This window comes from Sorex araneus, chromosome 4, assembly GCF_027595985.1.
Source record: "Sorex araneus isolate mSorAra2 chromosome 4, mSorAra2.pri, whole genome shotgun sequence".
Taxonomy (NCBI): Eukaryota; Metazoa; Chordata; class Mammalia; order Eulipotyphla; family Soricidae; genus Sorex; species Sorex araneus.
The window spans coordinates 111,956,068-111,977,928 of NC_073305.1; the positions used below are offsets into that span (position 1 = coordinate 111,956,068).

At 37.5% G+C, this 21,861-nt stretch overlaps 1 protein-coding gene across 1 annotated transcript in view; it reads right to left on the bottom strand.

Moving 5' to 3' along the window:
- The window catches only part of TBX18 (T-box transcription factor 18), a 28,182-nt gene extending 8,035 nt beyond the window's left edge, over positions 1–20,147 (bottom strand). Inside the window, exons 1-6 of the mRNA XM_004605636.2 lie at positions 19,827–20,147; positions 18,471–18,672; positions 16,171–16,272; positions 13,040–13,211; positions 5,501–5,668; positions 2,783–2,847 (exon numbers count right to left, since the gene is read on the bottom strand). Of these exons, the coding sequence (XP_004605693.2) occupies positions 2,783–2,847; positions 5,501–5,668; positions 13,040–13,211; positions 16,171–16,272; positions 18,471–18,672; positions 19,827–20,127 (1,010 nt within the window). The 5' untranslated portion in view covers positions 20,128–20,147. The remainder of the gene's footprint in view (positions 1–2,782; positions 2,848–5,500; positions 5,669–13,039; positions 13,212–16,170; positions 16,273–18,470; positions 18,673–19,826) is intronic.
- Positions 20,148–21,861: the final 1,714 nt, after the last annotated feature.

Below are 21,861 nucleotides of genomic sequence, written 5' to 3' on the forward strand. Positions count from 1 at the left end.
TTTTGCATTTATCAATGGAAAATACTAGAATGGGACTTTTTAAACAGGGAATATTTGTATATATATATATATATATCTGTATATGTGTATATATATACATATCTGTATATGTGTATATATACATATGTGTATGTGTATATATATACAAAACATGCTAAAGAGAGAACTAAAGAATATATCTGAAAGACATACATGTAATTTTTAAGAGCCTAAAAATTAGAGTACTCATTTTACTAGCAAAAGCTATGTACAGGTTCGCCATGTTTCACCCTTATAGAAATGCATAAATATTTTGGGTAAAATCAAAAGGTTAAACTTTAACAAAATTTAAGTGCTAAAATTTAATTATTTTCAGTTCAATAAAAATTCAATTAAACCAAGAATTTTCACCATTCTCAACCAAATAGGAGACTTTGTAACTGATTTTCACCATTATCGCTGAATTATTTCACTAATAAACTTTTTAAAACCCAATGCCATTTCTTTATGCGCAATGCCTAAATGCCATATGCCTTTTTTTTTCTTTTTGGGTCACACCCGGCGATGCACAGGGATTATTCCTGGCTCTGCACTCAGGAATTATACCTGGTGGTGCTTGGGGGACCATATGGGATGCTGGGAATCGAACCCGGGTCAGCCGCGTGCAGGGCAAATGCCCTACCCACTGTGCTATTGCTCCAGCCCCCAAAATGCCATATGTCTTATCCTCTAGCTTCTTCTCAGGGAAGGTTTATTCACTATTAAATCTATTCAAAATACATTTTCACAATATATTAATTGTTCCAAAATTGAATGGACAGGGTAAAGGATGTGTGATACTCCAGTATCAAGGGCTGAGGATCTCTGCTAGAACAATCCTCTAGGATGGCTTGCCTGGCTATATGGGTCTAAGTCTTAGTGCTACTCTCAGCTTCAGAGATGTTTGGTACATGCCTTCCCTGCTTGGAAAATAAAGAAAGAACTGAAATTCTTTATGTGAAATAAATGAATGTGAAATAAATACCAGCCTGCAACAATCAAAAACTGCAAAAAGATTCCACCAAAGTATTTGTCAAAGTAGATGAGACATCATTCCCCAAATTCCCCTTCAATCCCTTGATCAGGGACCATCTCAGTTAATACATTATTTAATTTTCAGAAATTTTTCTAGAAAGCAATGTTAACCAGAAGCAAGAACAATGAAGTTCAAACAATGTTTTTCTGAACATTGAAACAGACAACTAGGATGAGACAGATTAATTTCAGAACATCAGACAATAGAGAATCAGAATATCTCAAATTTCCCTGTAGAATGAGGGATTTCAGAGGAAATTCAGGTTACTATTAGTAGCGCAGATCATACATGTGCTAAATTAAAAGCTGTTCTGCTCTCACAACATATTAGTTGCATCATGTAGAATGTAACAATGCTATATCAAGATAAAACTTTCTGAGAAAGGTCTCTGTCTACATCTACCTTGTCCAATTAGTCTATTGAAAACATGAAATATCATGATTGTTTTCACTCTAAAATTCTTCATAAGATTGTTCCTGGGTTGGAGGGACAGTACTGTGAGTAAGGTGCTTGCCTTGCATGCAGCTGACCTGGGTTTGATATGCAGTACCAAATATTGCCCCCTGAGACCTGAGTAGAGAACCAGGAGTAAGCCTTGAGCACACAGCCAGGTGTAGCCCCCAAACAACAAAATGATAATAATAAAATAGTTTCTAAAATAACTGGCAATTGTAATTTCATGTCAATACAGCCTATATCAAGTTTTCAAGGAATCTTTGAAAAATATCTCAATAGCAAAAAAAAAAATATCTCAATAGCAATTGCTTAAATGCTTCTTTTTAAAAACAGAAACGATTTTATAACATTTAAACCAGAAAGTCCTAAAAAGGCATTTCTGAAGCATTAAGTCTATGATTACCCTATGTTACTGTCAACAGTTATTTTAGAAAATGTTACTCTTCTGCACTGGAACTTTGGGGAGTGACAATTACACACACCACCGATGTAGAAAGCTAGACCTATGAAATTATGTAACTATTGAAATACTAATAATAAGGTCAATGAAAAATAAGGAAATTGTTGTTGTAAACTGTATTAAAATAGAAACACATCAATAACCCCCAAAACTTGGCCCACCAACTACTAGGTAATCTGTTTTTTGAAGGCAGATAGGGTAGTTCTCACACTTATTGTAGCTCTCTCACTTCGAACAAACAGCATAAAGCACAAAACAGAAGAAATAAACAAATATGTGGCTGTCCGCAGACCCAAGACAAATTTGGAAACCAAGGAACATTATTTCTTTTGACAATGGGTAATAGTTTTATATTTTAGCTAAAAGACTGCGGAAAAAAAGATACCTGTCCTATTTCAAAGGCAGCATCAACAGTTATGTTCTCCTAAAGCAAATTCTAACCCAAGAATAGGAAAAATAGAATCTAGGGATTTTGAAGCTTTTGGACTCTAAGGACTGGTTTCCTTACGGTGTTTTCTGAAGTACTATGAACTGTACTTCCTCACAACTTCCATTTCCCACACCAACGAAGAAACTCCACTTTAGAAATAAGAAGGCCACACTGAGATATTCCAAATAAGTTAACTCCATAGCCCAAAAGTATTAACAAATTTATTTAGCCATTTTTGTTTTCTTTAGTACTTCCAAACTTAAATCCTTATCAGAAAGTATTTCAATACCATGCTGGCAAATTTAACTACTTATAACAAAATTCACAATAATAAAAATCAAGTATATTTAGCACAGTAAGAATGTTCTCCCGTAAGACTTACCTGTTACGGCCAGAGTCTCGGAAGCCTTTGGCAAATGGATTCCTATCTATCTTCAGGCGAGTAATCTGAATAAAATGAAAATCATATGTAAGTGCTATGATCTCACATCAGATCATATGTAAGTGCTAAATTAAATGGGTTTTAAAAATACAAATTTGGTTTTTGAGGAACTGAAGAAATCCCAGAGCAGAGAGCCAGAAGCTAACCACTGAGCTTCGCTACATGTGGCCCCAAATCCCCCAAAATACTAATTTTAGAACATATACAGAATTAAATAATGCTTCCTTCTTCAAAAATTAGTATCTTATAATTACTCACATCATTATTTTATTACTAATACCACACCAATACTTTGTTATGCTTGTATTCTCATAACCTCATTTAATCCTCATAACAATTTAAGTGTTGCTGTTAATTTATTTTATGTTTTTTTCTTTTAGGCTAAGGCTTAAATTTCCTACAATCATGAAGTTATTAAGTAGTGTAGCTGGGCTAAGACCCCAATCTTCAGAGCCAATACTTGCTAATTATAAGCTGCTTGCCAATTTTTCACAAGATACTCAAAATAGTGGTGGGAAAATTACAGAAATGAGCATAATTTGATTGTATCATTACCATTTCCCTTCAACTAATATTCCATTGTCTAAATTGCTAATATTTGCTAATTGATGTTATTCACCACTATAAGAGCTAAAGCTCCCAATGCATTTCATTGCTGGGAGAAAATTCAGATATAACACAATTACATAATATAGTTATTTGTGCAGGAGGAAAGAGGGGGCAAAAGGGAGAGAAAAGAGAGGGAGAAGGAGAGAAGAGGCAAAGGAGAAGAAAGAAAAGGAAGAAGAGAAAGGAAGAAAAAGCAAAGAAAGAGTAAGGTTCATTAAAAGAAGTAAATGCCTCTACTCTTTTTCCTCATGCATTACTTTTCACTGAATCAATCGTATGCACCTATATTTTAAAACATTTTCATTTCTCCAATGCCTGTAAAAGTTAATTTCATGGTCCTTTCTAAAAGCCAGTAAGGCATGTGAGAGGACAGGATGGCTTCAACTCCAGGGCTTGTGTCTCTGGGACAAAAAAAAGGAACCAGCCTGTCAGCACTAAAGAATAAAACAGAGGTCATGATCCAAAACACCTATATGCTCTAAGACAACAGAAACCACAACAGAAAATTTATAAAGTCTTAAACTTGGGGGCCAGAGCATGAGCACAGTAGCTAAGGCATTTGCCTTGTGCAACTCATCAGGGTTTGAATCCCAGCACCCATATGGTTCCCCTGAGTCTGCCAGGAATAATTCCTGAGTGCAAAGCCAGAAGTAATTCCTGAGCACCTCTGGGTATGGCCCACCAAACAAACAAACTAATAAAAATAATGTCATAAAATTTTAACTAAGATGTATACAAAATATAAAGGAAATTAAAGAAATAATAATTCTGCTGACCAACAAAATAATTTTTTTTATCTGAGATAATGCAGTTATGTAACCTAACATTATCTCAGAGTATGATTTCACAGCTCCTCAAAGTGTATGTTTTGATAATTATCACCAAAGGACAATTACGGCTACTGAAGTATAAAATATTTTATTTGAAATTAAATTTCTACTTTAAATTTAACTAAAAATTGAAAATCAGAGACATATCAGTATCAATTTCAGGCTCTTTCTTATGAAAATTAGCTGAAATTATAGAAATTAATTATTTGCTTCTAAATTAATTCTCTGCTTAATTGATAACATCTCATAGACTAAAATTGGGAGTAAATTAGCAATAATAAATCTATTAAACAAAAATGAAAGACATAACATTATCCATATAGAAGAGACATTTTTTACTTCTTATACTATTTCTAGTCTTTTCCGAAGCAAAATAAGTTTTCATTAAAAGAAAATTACTCAAAGATGTGGAAGAAGAGGAAGAGAGGAACCCATATTCAAGAGAGTACATGGGCTTTTCCAGAGTCGGAAAAAGCAGAGGAGAAAAATACCTGGTCAAGAGAGAATATAGGTTTGAAAAAACAAGCAACCCCAATTTCTCCTTTATGAAAGTATTACTCTAAAGCTGCTGATCTCTCATGTTATATACATAGGCATCATCATCTATCACAATTAAAGCATATCATCAAAGAAATGTTTCTTTTGAATATAGAGCAAATACGCCAAAAACAGCAACAATGAGTCTCACAATGGAGACATTACTGGTGCGCTTGAGCAAATCGATGAGCAACAGGATGACAATGTGGGTGTGAAATATTCCTCATGATACCTCAACTGTAATTCAAAAACAAAGTCAGCTGCCAAATCCCATGCTCTGTGAAGCAATTCACTTTTCATATTTTAAATGTCCTAGAAAATAGACTTGATTTCTAATTTTTATCATAACTCAACTTTTTGGAATAGAAAATAAACCCATGCTGCCAGCTGAGAGATAATTCTTGTCTAAGTCCTTACTAGAATAGCCCTATTGGCAAATCAGTGATCAAGAATTGTTATGAATGTGTGTTATTAATGTGTATATTAATGTTATTGATTGTTATTAATTTATAGATGCATATACACATTAATAACAATTAGTATATACACATATATATATACCCTAGAAATCATGTATGGTTTTATGATTAAATATTTAGGTACCATGTAAAGGATATCTGGTTTTCTTTTCGAGCCTGAAAAGTCTAGAAAAATACCGATTCTGAAAACAGTTTCTACCTACCTGTTGATTCTGATAAGCTGTAACAGTCGTGAACACAGTTTCTGGAAAGGAAAATGCCTTCACTCCCTCCCCAGAGGGGACAGGTTTAATAGGAGAAAGATCATCCCCACAGTCTTTGCGGATGACGTGAACTCGAGGTTGGTATTTGTGCATAGAATGAAGAATAATCTAGGTAAAGAGAAATAAAACCAAAAATATCAGAAATATCTCCTCTGCCCAATCTCAAAAATATGACTAAATTTTTTAATGTGTAGAAGAAATCCTAATTTGGAAATGAACATTTCCAAGATTTTGTGTCAATTTGATAAAATATATAAAAATCGAAGAACAAAGGTTAGTCACTTAATTTTCAAATATATTTATAATGGAAAAGAAAAATAATTTGGTGAGATGCTATATAAAACTTATATCAGGTACCAGAGGGATACTATAGAGGCTAAGTTGTTTATATTCAGTGAACCCCAGTTCAATCCCCACTACCACATTGTCACTTATACTTATACACCATCAGGCACCCCCAACCACCCCCAAGCACAGAACCAGGGATAGTCCTTGAATATCACTGGATATGGCCCCCAAATCATTAAAATTATAAAGCCTTAATATCAAAAGTTTGTGCTGAAAATGAAACAATAAATCAAAGAGCATTTTATTTAAAATGATCTGAGTTAAACAGAGCCAATAAAATTAAAAATGAAGTTGAAATGAATAAATTCCACCAAATTCCATCATCAAAAAGTATTTCTTCATATAGTGTTTTTGTCCACACAGTTTTTTTTTCTTGGTAACTGCTGCAAGTCTACTGGAGGGCAAAAAGAACTTACAGGGTTGCCTAGGCTGTGGTTTCTTAAAAACTAGCTTGTTGGGAGAGCCCCATGCCCATGCCTTCATCCTGGGTTTCTATAACACAGATGCCCAGGAAAAAGAAAGCTGACACTCTCATACTTTACTACTGGCATCTGAAAATATGGTTCAACTCTCTCCTGCCCACTTCTAAGAATTTATCCTCAGGAAATACTTCAATTCCAGAAAAGTGTTTCATGTACAAAGATGTGCCTCGCACAATTTGTAACAGTGGAAAATCTATTAATCATTTAAATGAGTGGACTGGTTAAGTAAGTGAAAATTCACACAATGAAATACAGTTTTATACAGCCATTACTAATGCTGTTTAGGACATTTTTAACCACATAATGAAATGCTGCTTTTTAAATATTCAACCATAAAAATGATGTTTATAAACTTGTGACAACTACATAAAAATAGATGTAAAAAGAACCTATGCAAATATATACAGAGAGGACCTATACAAAGACTCATCTCTGGATGATGAGTGGTCAAAGAATTTAACATATTTACTATTTTTTTAAAGCTCTATCTCTTCACATCTGAGGGAGTAAAGAGCTAGTCTTTAAACTGGGATTTTCTATGTGCTGCCAGGATTCACATTCACATTTTATTAGCAAGTTAACAAACCTATATCTTACCTCAGCTACAAGATTTGAATTCTGATTTGAAGATATTGGAAGTGTAAAAAGAAAAATTTTTATATAAAAGTAATAGGAAAACACAATGATGGCAATCCTCCTGATTTTTAAGGACTATGTTCATTACAGAAACTCAAATAATTACACAAGATTTATACGGTAAATCTCTGCTAATATATATTTTTTCTCTTTTATATCTCCTATTAATACAGATAGTTCCATAGTCCCATTCTATAAACAAAACAGTTTTCTCATGTTCAGATAAATACATATTTTTGATACTAAAGGCACCTAAATTTGCACCAAAAGAAGCATAATTTTATTTTTGTTTTTGATAGATCCAAAATGTCTGCAGTTCACCATGCATTGCTGCTGCTACAGTTATTATTACAAAATAAATTCAACAGGTAAACTGTTTTCTAAATTTGAAAATTTTCTAGATCAGTAGTTTTTGACCTTTATACATCTGAAAACCAAATCTAAGTACCTGTAGTGAAAACAAGTATTTTAGATCGCCCCAGTGCTTGAGTTGGAACAAGTAGAGCACAGGACAAAAAGCAGATTTAAAAAAAAAAACAACAATAACCTGATTCCCTGCATTTTTTGTGATGATATATAGTGACTAAATAGGAGGGCCATTGAAGTAACATCCAGTTTGTAATCTCTGAAGGTGACCTTGATTTTGTTTAAGGTGACACAGTGTAAACATTCCTTAGAGGTGCTGGTGTCTACTTATATACACTGAAACACATTAGCTGCTCATTTGATGACTCACAATTCTCTGATTTCAATATTACCCATAAGAAAGTCAAGCCTCAGGAGCTGATTAGATTTGCCCATGATTATTAACTATTAACGAGATTATATACCTCTAAGCTATTGTACGTTCCTTCTGTCACAGATATCAGCAATCTCCCCTGGATAATTTGATTTCCTATCTGATTCACAAGAATAAAATGGGAGTAAAACGTTAAGAACATGGGGCTGGAGCAATAGCACAGCGGGTAGGGCATTTGCTTTGCATGCCGCCAACCCGGGATTCCCAGCATCCCATATGATCCCCTGAGGACCACCACGGGTGATTCCTGAGTGCAGAGCCAGGAGTAACCCCTGTGCATCGCCGGGTGTGACCCCAAAAGCAGTAGAGCTAAACTCTTACCACTAATCTCTCAGGAGCTGAGAGAACATACCCTCCCCCTGAGTTCTGGTTGTGACTGCCTTTCTTCCAAAGTATCCTAGCATTGTGAGTCACAGTGTACTTAGACACCATTACTTTTTTTAAATGTTTCTAATTTTTCAGATAACTGCTGATCTAAATATTTCCCTTTAGCAGAAAACTCTGGATGAGTAAGGAAATAAGTGCTTTGAAGGAAATGTCCTACTCAAATACAGTACATGCATGCAGTGTACAAAACCCAAACCAGGGCGCTGGAGTGACAGCATAGCGGGTAGGGCTTTTGCCTTGTATGCGGCTGACACAGGTTCGATTCTCAGCTTCCCAGATGGTCCCAGGGGTAACTCCTGAGTGCATGAGCCAGGAGTAACTTCTGTGCATGGCCGGGTGTGACCCCAAAGCAAAATAAATAAAAAATAAAAAACAAAGAAAAACAAAAAAACCCAAACCAAATCTGGCTACAGATTTCTCGAGGAGGGAAAAAAAAAAGATACAATTCTTTTCTATATTTTTACCAATATTCCTCTCCCTAATATCACTGGTATCTGAAAAGCTGAAAGCCATTTTGGAGAAAATATATGGCACATGTATTTATGTATCATACTGTGCTTGGTGTGATCATAGCCTCATGAATATCTGACTTCTATAATCATTCTGTGTTAATAACAGTCTTCAGTTTGGGTCTGGAGAGTAAGTACAGCAGGGAAGACACTTGCCTTACTTGCAGCCAATCCCAGTTCTGTCCCAGGCATCACATTTGGTCCCTAAGTTTCCCACTAGGAGTGATTCTTGGGCCCAGAACTAGGAATAAGCTCTGAGCACAGTTAAGTATGGCTTCAGAATCAAAACCCAAACAACAAAAGTTCCTGTTCCACCAAGAATTTTCCCATTTCTTTTAACACCCATACATCATTAGCAGAATAAACTGAAAACTTAGAGGACAGAAAAATTACAGAGAAATTTAGAGTGCAACCTCTTCGATAGCTTGATAGGTTGGAGGCCAGTACCACATCCTTTAGAACTGAGAGGACCCCTCAATCCAATGAGGGCAAAGGGTGAGTTTCTTCCCATTAAAAAATGAACTGTTGAGGGGCTGGAGTGATAGCACAGCGGGTAGGGCATTTGCCTTGCACACGGCCAACCCGGGTTCGAATCCCAGCATCCCATATGGTCCCCTGAGCACCGCCAGGGGTAATTCCTGAGTGCAGAGCCAGGAGTAACCCCTGTGCATCGCCAGGTGTGACCCAAAAAGCAAAAAAAAAAAAAAAAATGAACTGTTGAGTCACAAAGTCATTCCATAATGGTACTACTTTCTTTTTAGACCCAGAGTCACAAGAGAAATGAAGCTTCACCTCTGATCCAGGCTAATTTGGGGCCATTAAAAATAAATAAACACAATACACATTTTCATGAAGTTTTCCTCCTCACTCCTGCTGGAACACTAGGCATTTATATGTCTCTGAGTTGATACCACACTATCTGTTGTTTTTTTTTTTCTCTCCATCTAGTCCAAAATAGCATCAAAGGCAGAGACCAATGCTTTTTATCTTTTACTACATTCTACAAAGTTTTCAAAAAGATGCTTTTTTAATAAAGAAAAAAAACATTTTCCTCCAACATTCTCTCCTAGTATTAAATTCTATATGTAGCTACATTTACCATTTTCAAAGATAATTTCCTTGCTTCCAAAGTACACAAATACATCTTCCTCTCCTATCTCTTCATATGCATTAGTTACTTCCTTTACTTAAGTCGTGTTCTGCTATAACTCTAAAAGAAATATTTTAATGGTAGATGGCATACTTCCCTATATTTTATCAGCTTTCTTCTAATGTTTCTATTTTCCTAATAGTGAAATAATTAATAAGGTTTAAGAAAAAAATTTAATTTTTTATCTCTTCTTTTGTGGCTTAGTTTGTTGCTTTTAGGTCACACCCAGTTAAACCCAGGCTTACTCCTGGCTCTGTACTCAGGGATCACTCTTAGCTGTGTTAGGAGATTACATGTGGTACCTGAGATCAACCTTGGGTCAGTTTGCAAGGCAACTATCTTACCCCTGTACTATATCTCTGGCTCCTCTTTTGAGTTTTAAACAAATGCTAAATTGCTAATTAATTGTATGTATCAACTGGGCTTGACCATCATAGCTATACATTTGGTAAAATTGTATTAGTGTAGATGTTGTGGTATTTTTCAGCTAATATTAACATTAAAAGTAGACTCTGAGACTAGACATAGCTCAGAAATAGAGAGCATGTTTCATGAGTTTGAGGGCCTATCTATCATTGGCACAATATGCAGATAGGCAGACAGACAGATAAATAAATAAAGCAATAGTCTCGGAACAAAGCAAATTCTCCCCAAAATTTTGATAGGCCTTATCCAATCAGCTGAAAGTCTCATAAGAAAGATGTAGGACCCATAAGGAATTGAATATAGTTTCTACTATACAGCCTCCAGGCTTGAACTGCAAATTTTGCTCCCCACTAGATCTTCAATCTCACCCTGCCAAGATTTCAAAGCTGCCAGTCCCACAATTACATGAGACAATTCCTTACAAATTTCTCCCTCTTTATATATTCCACTGTAGCACTGTAGCACTGTCGCACTGTTGCACTGTTGCACTGTTGCACTGTAGTCCCATTGTTCATTGATTTGCTCAAGAAGGCACCAGTAACATCTCCATTGTGAGATTTGTTGTTACTTTTTTTGGCATATCAAATACGCCACAGGTAGCTTGCCAGGCTCTGCCGTGCAGGCGGGATACTCTCGGTAGTTTGCTGGGCTCTCCAAGAGGGACAGAGGAATCAAACCTGGCTCCGCCAGTGCAAGGCAAATGCTCTACCCACTGTGCTATTGCTCTAGTCCATATTTATACATATATATACAAATACACACATATGTTATACATAATAAACATCTATTATTTGTTCCTCTGGAGAACACAAAATAAAGTTTAGAGAAATGATGTTATAATAATACAAACTACTAGATATCTAAAATTACACATGCTAATATTATATGTAAAACCCACAATGTGAATTAGATTAGAATTATAAAATTATTAGATTTATTTAAATTATTAAAAAGTGCTTGTACCTCATACAGGACAATGTAGTTTCAGACACAATTATCTATGTTTATTTGGGCTTGGGGCTACACCTGGCAGAGCTCAGTATTTCCTCCTAACTCAGTGCTCAGGGACCACTCCTATCAGTGCTGAGAGGATCATTTGCAGTCCCAGGGATTGAATTAGGATTGCACGCAAGGCACCTTACCCACTGTAATAATTTCCAGCTCCATATCTTCAAATGATATTATATCTAACTTTAGAACTCATAAAGACATAAAGATAGAATATATTTAAGGCTATGAAAACATTTAAAATCTATTGGAATTAGTATAAAATTTTCAACTAAAAAAACAAAAACAAAGAAACAATCCTTAATATACAAGGTGAGGATGATTCAGTCAACTAACTCCCTCAATGAAGCAGAAGAACCAAAAGTATTTCACTGCAGTCAAATGAAAAATAATTGTTACAACTTGATTATAAATAGGAAATTTAAAAAAAGAGAAAGTAATATACTAACTTATGGAGCAAGAAGTTGGATTCAAAAATCAAATCTATTAGCTACTTTTCTGATATTGTTTTAAGTCATAAGGGACAACAAGCAAACAAAAGTGTTAGCAGTGTGAGTGAGATCTTTCTTGATATTTCTTAAAAATCTAGATACTGGATTTGGACCACAACAAAATGTATACTTGAATAATTATAGGTTCAATTGCTTAAGATGTTGTGTAGTAACTTGGCTGATCATATTATCACTATCATGATTTTATAACAGTTTGCATTAAAATTTTTCCACAATATTCTATACTTCTATCACCCCTTTTAGAAATAAAGTAGCTGGTATCCTATTAATACGTGATACACTCTTCAAAGGGATTTCAAAGGCCAGAACAGTAATCTAGTAGATAGGCAGTTTGCCTGTAGAGAGTTCGCTTTGCATGAGGCCCACCAGTTCTATTTCCCAGAACCACATATGGTCCCTCAAGCCTCACCAGGAGTGATCCCTGAGTACAGAACCAGAAGTAAGACCGGAGCACTGTGAGTATGCTCTAAAAACAAAATCAAATGAACAAAAGTAATTTCAATCCTGTCCTCAAATAAAACCACCTCAAATAAGATAAACCTAAAAAGATAATATAGCTTTGAACAGAAATCAGCATGTGTCCATATTACTTACCAATTAAAACGATAATGTAAAAATCTTGCCTAGGAATAATACTGCATAAAATGTTCAAAATGACTATATTACTAGAATGACTTACTTGGACTTATGTACTGTATTTCAGCATTTTAAGACTAAAGGAATTATTACTGTAACATATTTGACACATTAAATGTCATTACTAAACAATTAGGAACTTGCAGATGAAAAACACAAACAGCCTTAGCTGTGACCATTACTGAGAATCAGTGAGCCTCAGCTAGGAAAAGAGCTGGATGCAGACAAGACACAATAAATCACAATTAGTTAACCAAACTCTCGAGAGTTCATACTAAAAAAAATAATGGCTACACCTCTTGGGATGATTTCAAGCAAATGTTTTGGCGAAAAGTGACTGTTTTAAGTTCCTTTATTTCAGTACAATTGTCGTTATCTAGCTTTAACCTTCTAAAAGCTTCACAGGATAGTGAGGCCACAGGCATCACCTCTAGCGCAAAGAGAACCTTGGTTTCACGTAGAGTTTATGCATATGCTCATCAATCGAAAAAAAGAAATATTATGACCTTAAAAATAAATCTTCAGTAAGGCACAGATGACACTGCTGTGCTATTCAAGCAGTGTCTTGGGTTGACTGCCTACTTACATGGCCTTGATCATCCAGTTCATTGTTGGTGAGCTTCAGCTTGTCAAAGCTGATCACTTGTCTCATCCAAGTCTCTCCCGAAGCAGGCGAGTCTGGATGAATGTATACCCGAGGGGGTACAGGGGAGTCAGCATTTCCTGCCACCATCCATTTAGAACTATGGTACACATACCTAGTAGACAAGAACAAGGCTCAGTATGCTGACTATTGCTTAATCTTGAAGCAGAAAAAAAATCAGATAAAGTCTTTATTCCATGTTTTAACTCTAAAAACAATTTTTTCTTTACACCAAGAGCATATTAAATAAAATTTCATAAACTTTTCAAAAACTCTGAGACAACAATGGCCTGTGACACAAAATAATCAATATGTCGAGGGTTTAGCAAAACATACGTATACTATCACCACCATAAACACCAGTATTTCTATTCGCACAATTTACTTTTTTCATGCTATACATTTGCATGTTTTCAGATATTTTCCTTCCTTCATCTGGATATTCGATTGATATGAAGAAACTACTAAGTTGTCAACCTCACATTTAAGTAAATTTCATGGATATTTGAGAAGAAAATCATATAGTATCCCACTTCCTCTAAGATTACCTCCCATTTTCGGCTTATGTATGATAGAGATTTCAGAAGTTCCAACTTTTATACAAGAAAAGGTTTTATCACTAATCACTTAGGATTATTTTTCTATTACATTCTAAATTGGGGCTAATTTAGTTTAACTCAATAATTTTGTGTAATTATAAAACACTGCCCTTTAGTTACAATATTGCTCATTTACATTTGTAAACAAATTCTTATATTTTAAAATGCCACTAAACTAAATATTTATCACTAATTTAAAATTTTCAAACTTTTTAAATGGTTGTAGATTTAATTAACATAAATTTCCTGGTACTATTTTTATACAAAAACCTATTTTTTTCCTAAATGCCCAACATACTCCATAAAAATATTTTTTAATAAAATATCTAAAGTAATACATAGTCATCATATTTAATCCCATATACAGACTATATCCCATTAATTCAAAATATGATTCAACTTAAAACCAGTCTATGTAAATCAGTTAGAAAATATTATAAGACAAAATTTTCTTAGCAATTTTTCAACCATTTATATTTTTCTACCACTGTTAACACAAATGTCACACAATTAAAGCAACACTTTGCTACACTCTGAGTGAATTCTCCCTGATTGCTATGCAAATTTCTTATAAAAATACATGAAACATTTTTATTGGGACTTTCTATTTCAACTAAGACTTGATATTTTATTCTCTTTTGAACTCAATATGGCATCTATTCCTTAATTCCTTTCTTTGTGGGAATACATAATCACAAAACGAGGAGCAATTTTTTATAAACTTCCCTTAATATAGTATATACAATTTAAAAAGATAAGTTCCTAGTTGTCTAAACATTTGTGAATATTTAGTAACTTATAATTATTTTAATTATACTACCCCTTTCTAGCGAGAGAATAACCAAAAAACTTTCCAATACTGTCTGAAAAGTTGAAAATATATGCAAATTTTAAAAATGCAAAATAAAAACAAATTCTTTATACAATGTAGTTATTACTAAAATACAAGATCAGTAAACTCTACCAAAGTCTTGAAAACATTAATATTGAATAATTTAAGTAGTTGAAAAGTCTACAAGCACAGAGGGAAAAAATACTTTATGTTACACTTTCTTCATGAAATATTTAAATATGGACGCTAAAACAATTTCCGCTTAGGTAGCAATATAAGTGAAGGCAAAGTTATGGTTTATAATTCAGTTTTTTAAAATATGGCATTTTAACACTAATACTTGAAATTGCTTTTGCTTTATGTGAGGATAATAAGATACCACCAAATAAAATAATCATGCAAAACATGTAGGAAGAGATTGGGGACAGAAATAGATAAACTTAGAAAGGATTAATTTCTAAATTCATTAAGAATTATATTATCTTCCTCAGAACAAGACCCAAATCGAGAAGATGAATTTTAAAATGTATTTTTAAAATGAATTTCAATGCCATGTATAGCTAATTCATACAGTAGATGTTAGCAAAAGTCCGAGTTAATTAAAACAAATAATGCAACTTATACACAAAAAACTGTCCTTTTGTTACCCATTTTTTACTATTTACTGTGCACTTGTAGTAAAATCTCTATTCTGTTGACACCCTAAAAATCTCTATACTGTTGACACCCTAAAAATGCAAATCAAAATAATGCTTTAATTTTTAAAAATCACAAAGTTATATCATTCAAAAATTTACTTAATTTTAAGCTGTTTCTGAAAATTTTGATAAGGAAACTTAAATATCAAAATTTAAAGCTTCATCTCTTGGCATTTTTTTTTTAAAACTCTTCAGGAAACTAAAGAACATCATCAATAAAAATTGCAGATTTTCTTCCCTGTAGAAGAAAATAAGTAAATATTGCTTTGAAGCTGAAGAATATATTTTTTTCTAAATTTACTGGGCATCTAGACAAATATATTACATTCAAAACCCAAACACTGTCTGTGCTTATTTTTTAAATTACTATTAACTACCAATCAAAGCACAGTAAGGGAACAAATTCACTACCTGTTTAACGGTATCTACATATCATTTGAATTATGAGATTTTAATTTTATCTAATCATAAAAAATTAATTTCTCCAATTAAAGGGAATAGCTTATAAGCAGTTGACTTTTAGTTTTAATGTAACAAGATAAAGGACATTTATTTAAAGATCAAAATATCACAAAAGAACGTGAAACACTTTGTTTCCTATGAAATTTACCTACAAATTTAGCATTTCCTCTGAAAACTCTATAATCAAAATGCAAATTAATATAAAAAGCACACTACATAAAGCAATACTAAGCTGGCCCAAATTTAAAGTCCTTAATACTTAGAGACCTTTATGACTCTTAAAAGCAAAAATAAATGAAATCCCACATTAACTGTAAGAGAGGGCACACCACTTGGAGAACTAGAAGGATAAGAAGGGTTGGGTTATGCAACTGGGAGTGCTGTAGGCTTCTGGAAACAAACACCATAATCTTTACAGATCAAACAGATACTATCCTTTAAGTCTTAGCATTTTCTTTTTCTGTACCCATCTGTTCACTCTACCTGTATCTTTTATTGTCCACTGGCACAATATCCATAGCAATATAATACTGCTGATGAGGATCTAATCCTGACATCTTGACTCTCATTGCTGGAAACATGCGCCTAAGTATAAAGGAAGGGAGGAAAAAGGAAGGGTGGGGGAAAGGGGAGAGGGAAAAAAGGAGGGAAAAATTTTGTTTGTCTCTGCTTATGCATAAAGGACAAATACGCAAATAAAACCCCTCTGGATTCTCAATTTTTCATATGAATAAGTTCACAGCACTTACTTTAGTCAAAGAATCAAAGCACAGCCCATAATATTTTTTTTTCTTTTAATGTAATTCGTCCTACCCTGTGGATGCATTCATTGTTTACTGAAATGTCAGTAAAGTTAAAAAAACAAAAAAGAGTTGTGCATTAATAGAGTAATGACACCAAAAAAGACCCCTTATTTTTAAAACAAAAATCAATAAATGTATCTATAAGAATACAAATGATAAAATGTTCCGAATGGGAGAAATATAAAATTTGAATTTCTGAAAGTGATAAAATATAATGTGAAATTTTAAAAGGGCTATAAAAAAAACCACAAGGAGCCAATGTGCCATGCCATAACCAAACAATATGTTCTTTATTGAGACAGGACTTCCTGTCTGCAGTGTGGTAAAGGTGAAGTGCAAAAGTTGCTCTAAATTTGAAAGGTATAGTAAAACTTCTTTATTAAAAGCAGAAACTAAACACAACGTATATTTACCAATTCAGTCTTGCTCCATTGTACCCTGAAAATACGTTCTTGTTTAGCCATGAGTACTTAAAATTTTGCTACTTTTTAAAAAATGAAAAATTACATTTCTCCTGGCTTCTTAGATATGCTTATCAAAGGAGAAGCTCAAGCAAATGCACCCATCATTTTAAAAGGGAGCAGTAGCAGAGAATACAACAGCAAATTAATACTTTTGAAACACAACTATAGCCATTCTTCCTTTTTTTAAAAGCACTTCTCTGAAGATTTATATGAAGAACTCTCCCAGTTAATTTTATTTTTTTGCTAACTTGACCTTATAAATAAGTTTCAATATTGTTATTCAACAAAAACTGTTTTCTACAACAGTTATATCATAAAAAGCTGTTTCCAAAGAAAGAAAGTCCATTATTTCTAACCAGGCATGAAAACAGTTTAATATGTTGCCTGTTTTAGTGTTATTTCAGTGCACCTGTAAGATAAAGAGTAAAGGTCTTTAACTACATCCTTTATAAGACAACTATTGCTTTGTGTTTTTGAAGACTGAATTTGGATCATTAATAAAAGCTCTGTGAAAATGTAGAAGGTACCATATGGGTTTAATAAAATATGTTTTTGTTATTTCTAATAAGTTTGGATACTTTTTATGCTATCCAGGTTTTTGCCATGTGTACTCCCTAAAAGAGTCTTGTGTGCTTTTTAGAATTTCTTTTAAGGGAAATATTATTTTAGATTTCACTGCATTACATAAAATGAACATTTTAAATTACAAATACTTCGATGCCTGTCCCAAATTAATATGATATGGATAGCAAATCCATGTATTCTACTAACATAGATGTGCAAATTTCACACTTTCCAAATTTAATTTAACATCTTATACGATTTTAGATTCTTCAGCAAATCTAGGTAAAATGTGCTAAATTTTCTTTAGAAATAGTTTTCAGCTATGTAACAGTTGATCCACAAACGTTTTTTTAATCAGTAATTGATTTTGCAGGGATTAACACTCTAATAAGCGATTCTAAAAATTTCTATACCTATTCTAATATCAAAATAGTATAACACATCGCGTTCTCATCTTCCATAAAATCTTTAGACAAAGAACCAACCTGAAAGTTCCAATCAGAAGAAGCAATGCAGTTTGCTGAACTACTTTTCAAAGGGGACAATAGTAGTGGGAGGGGATCAACTCTCCCAGCGATCCAGAAGTAGTAACTAAATCGAGCCACAATAAGTGACTTCATGACTTTAATGCCCGGGCAGCCATCAATAGGATCACGAATCTATAAAGTACCCTGAGCGAAAAATAAGCGAAGGCTACGGATCCGATCGGAGACGATAGCCATTGTCCCTCCAGCATCCAAGCAGAGATGGACAGTCAGGCCCTGGCCCGCAAGGACTGCACTGGGGACTAGGGAGGCAAAGCCAACCTCAATGTTAGCCACTATAGAAGGCCTATCACCGAACGTGGACAAACATTCACTGCAGAACCTCTTCCTAACCCATTCAGGGAAAGCGAGACCAGCAGCTGGCCAGCACGGGAGAAGGTCTAAGTGGGGGTGCCCTCGCGCGTTACCTGCCCGCCTTGGTGATGATCATCTCGGTGCCAATCTCGTGAAATCGCTTCCAGAGCTCCGCTCCTTGCAGATCCACCCGCGGGGCCGGCGGCGAGGGCAGCGGGCTCCCTGGCCGAGCCAGGGCAGGGGCCGGAGACCCCTTTGGGGAGCCCCCAGGGCTCGCCAGTGGGGATGCACCCTGCGGGAAACCGTCCTCGCAGCCTGCTGGGCAGCAAACAGCAAAGAGAGGTAACCAGAGAGCGCTCGCAGAGAGGAGTTGGTAGGACTCCGCGGTCCCCAGGGTACTGCTAGAGAAAGATGGAGTTACCTGGAGAAAGGGTGCGGGTCTTCTAGCTAACCAATGACACAGATAAATCCTCGTTCTGCCCGACGAGGGCAGACTGGGCCACTCAGTGCCGAGCTCGATAAATGAGAACGAGTGCGCCCACCCCACAATCCCGGGCCTCCGCTAAGGCCCCCAGATAAGTTTTACTCCGCTTCTTAGGTCTGGGACAAATGTACCCACGGAATCAGCGACCGGTCCCTAGTGCATATACCCCGGGCCGACCCGCGTGCGCCCCATGAGCCCCTGGGGTCATACCCAGACCCCCAACTCCGGGACCCAGAGCGCTCCGGCCTCTTTTCGAGATCTGAATCCGAGGTGCCTGACTTTGGGGGCCAGCTAGTGTTATCTTCTGGAAAGCACTTCAATTTCTGCTCCCGCCAAACTTCCAGTTGCCTTGGGTCTTCAACCAAACAACCAAAGGACGAGACGGACGCGACAGACAAGCCTCTCGGTGGCCAAGGGCGTTGCAGCGGGCTTGACGCCGGGGACAGCTGGGCGAGCCCCGGGAAAACCACGGTTGCAACTACGCGGCCCTCTTCCTGCTCTGCCTCCCGGGTTTAGGGCGTTCGTTCCGATTTCCGGGGTTTAACACGAAAACTCACGGGCTTTGAAAAGTTTGGAAAGAAAAAAAAAGTGCACCCATTGGCTGAAACCCGCAGGGAGGCAGCTGCGGCACACGCCTTCGCCCAGATCCGCGCGGCCAACTGCGCCTTAGGGCGCGGCTCCGGGATGGGGCCGCCGCAGAGCGCAGGGCCGGGGTAGCAACTGAGTCTTAAAGGCCCGCGGTGCGCGGTGACAGGCTCCGGGGCAGTGGCGAGCTGGGCGCACTGACACCCAAGATCGCCGCGCTGGTGGGGGCTGGTGGGCTGAGCGGCCTGGGACACCGGTGGCGGGGGGGTGAGCTGCGGCGCGCGTGGGCGCGCCGACCGCTTCTGAAGGTTCCGGAGCTCGGAGGCCGTGCGGGCCCGCGAGGGGACGTGGCGCGGGAAAGAACCAGGCAACGCAGGGGCCAACTCACCCGAGGTTTCGCCCGAACCGCAACTCGGTTCCAAGTTGGCGCCGCTGCGGGCCGGCCCAGATGCGGCCCCCGGCGGTGGCGGGTGCGCGGCGGCTTCGTCTCCCTTCATAGAGCTTCGCTCGCCCTCGCCGCCGCCGCTCCGGCCGCAGCCGCCTCCGTCCTCCAGGGCCGCTCCCACCTCTTCTGCCACCAGCTTTCGCCGCTTCTTCTGAAGCTGTTGCTGCTTCTCGGCGCCGATGAGCGCCTCCACGGAGAAGGCGTGCGCCCTGAGGCTCAGCATGCTGCACGGGGAGCCCCTCCGCTTCTCCGCCATCCCCGCCGCCCTGCGCCCGCGCGCCCCAGGCTCATAGACACCCCGGCCGGCACGCGCGCACACACGCTCTCCGTCCCCACCCCCGCCACCGAATCGGAACCGGGACGCGGGCCTTCTCCAGGCCAAGCTCTGCTCCCCCTTCCCCTCCGCGGGCCAAAGCAACTCGGGGCTTTCCCTCGTTCTGGCTCGCGTTTGCGATCCGAGGAACTTAGCGACGCGCCCGCCAAGTTTCCTTCTCTCGGTCTCCGGCGCCCGCTCCTCTCACTTCTGCGCGCCTTCGCTCCCACCCACTCCACCTCCTCCTGCCGCTCCAAGATCTGCCTCGACTGATGCGCCAGAGAGGACTAACATGGGTAAAAAACACTCTGCGGACACAAATTAGGGATTGTAATTGAAATTTGTTGCCTTGATCTGTCAGCACTTCCAGGCAGGAGAGCGGTGGGAAGAACTTGCTCATTAGTGTCAATAAAGCGGCCTGGGCGGAGTCTGAGGCCTTGTCAATCAAGGGGATGATCAGCCAATGAGGAAGCGGCGACCCCGCGCAGCCCGCGCCCACTTCCTTACAAGGTTGGGGCGGGAGGGGGAGTAGAAAAAGAAAAAAAAAAAAGAGTGGAAGGCGCCGCCGTCTGGCTTGGAAGTGCCAGCCCCGGACTCTGACTCGGTCAGTCTAGCTGCCTCCCAGACCCCATTGCAATCTCAGGAGTCCCCAGCTTTCCTCATCAGGACTTGGAAAGACCCAGACTACTGGCTTTAAACCAAGACGATGGCCAGTTAGAAAAGAATCAAGATTCTTTCAAGAAACTCTAAATTCTCCCCTACTCCCTTATCATTGTCTCTTATTGGGACTCAATGTTTTGGGAATTGGGAATACTCACAACATAGACCAACTCTTCTCATTTAAATGATATTCTTGTATTTAGAAGCACCCAATACACTCTTGTGCCGGCTTACCACTGGGCTCATTCGTTGTTGAACTCGTATTTTTCTTGGGAGAACGAGAAATACACAATATATTTATGTTCTATTTAGAAGAACATGTTTTTACATTTTCGCTTAGTCCCTCACAGTCAGAAACAGCGCGCTCCTTCCAGAGCTTTTCTCTTCTTTCAAAGCAGGAGAATTAATTTAAAACGTAGGTCGTGAGATCTTAATTTGGCATGTCTTTAATGTTCAGGGCTTAGCTTTAAAACCTCTTAAAACTTCGCAAAGTAAAATAAGTTTAAAGATGCCATAAAATTCCCCCTGCAGTTAAAAAAAAGTCTGTTATTCTTATAATAACTGCCACTTTTTTCTTGCGCTTTTAAAGACGTAACTATTTTTAAGAAACTTTTAAAAATAATTATTTAATCTCAAATTAAAATAATTTTAGTAATACAAAATGTGTTATACTTTCAACTCTACTTCTTGTCAGTTTTAATCCCCAAATGGGCATGGTGTAAACAGAGGGGAAAAACCCTCCTACGCAATGAAACTCATAATTCATATTTTGTTCTTTAATTTTTGATATAAAGTACAGCAAAATGTTGTTTTTCTCTACCCTGTTCAAGTCAGCCTACACAACTGCTGACAATCCTATGCACTGACTTGTCTCTCGATTTCAGTAGAACAGTTCGTCCGAAGAGCAGCTTCACCACCGCGATCTTTGAGCATTAGAAGTGGCCACGCGCGGGACCCCCTAGGCCACCAGGCCAGCCAGAACCTAATCAGATGGTGCCCCAGAGCACCCGAGTATTC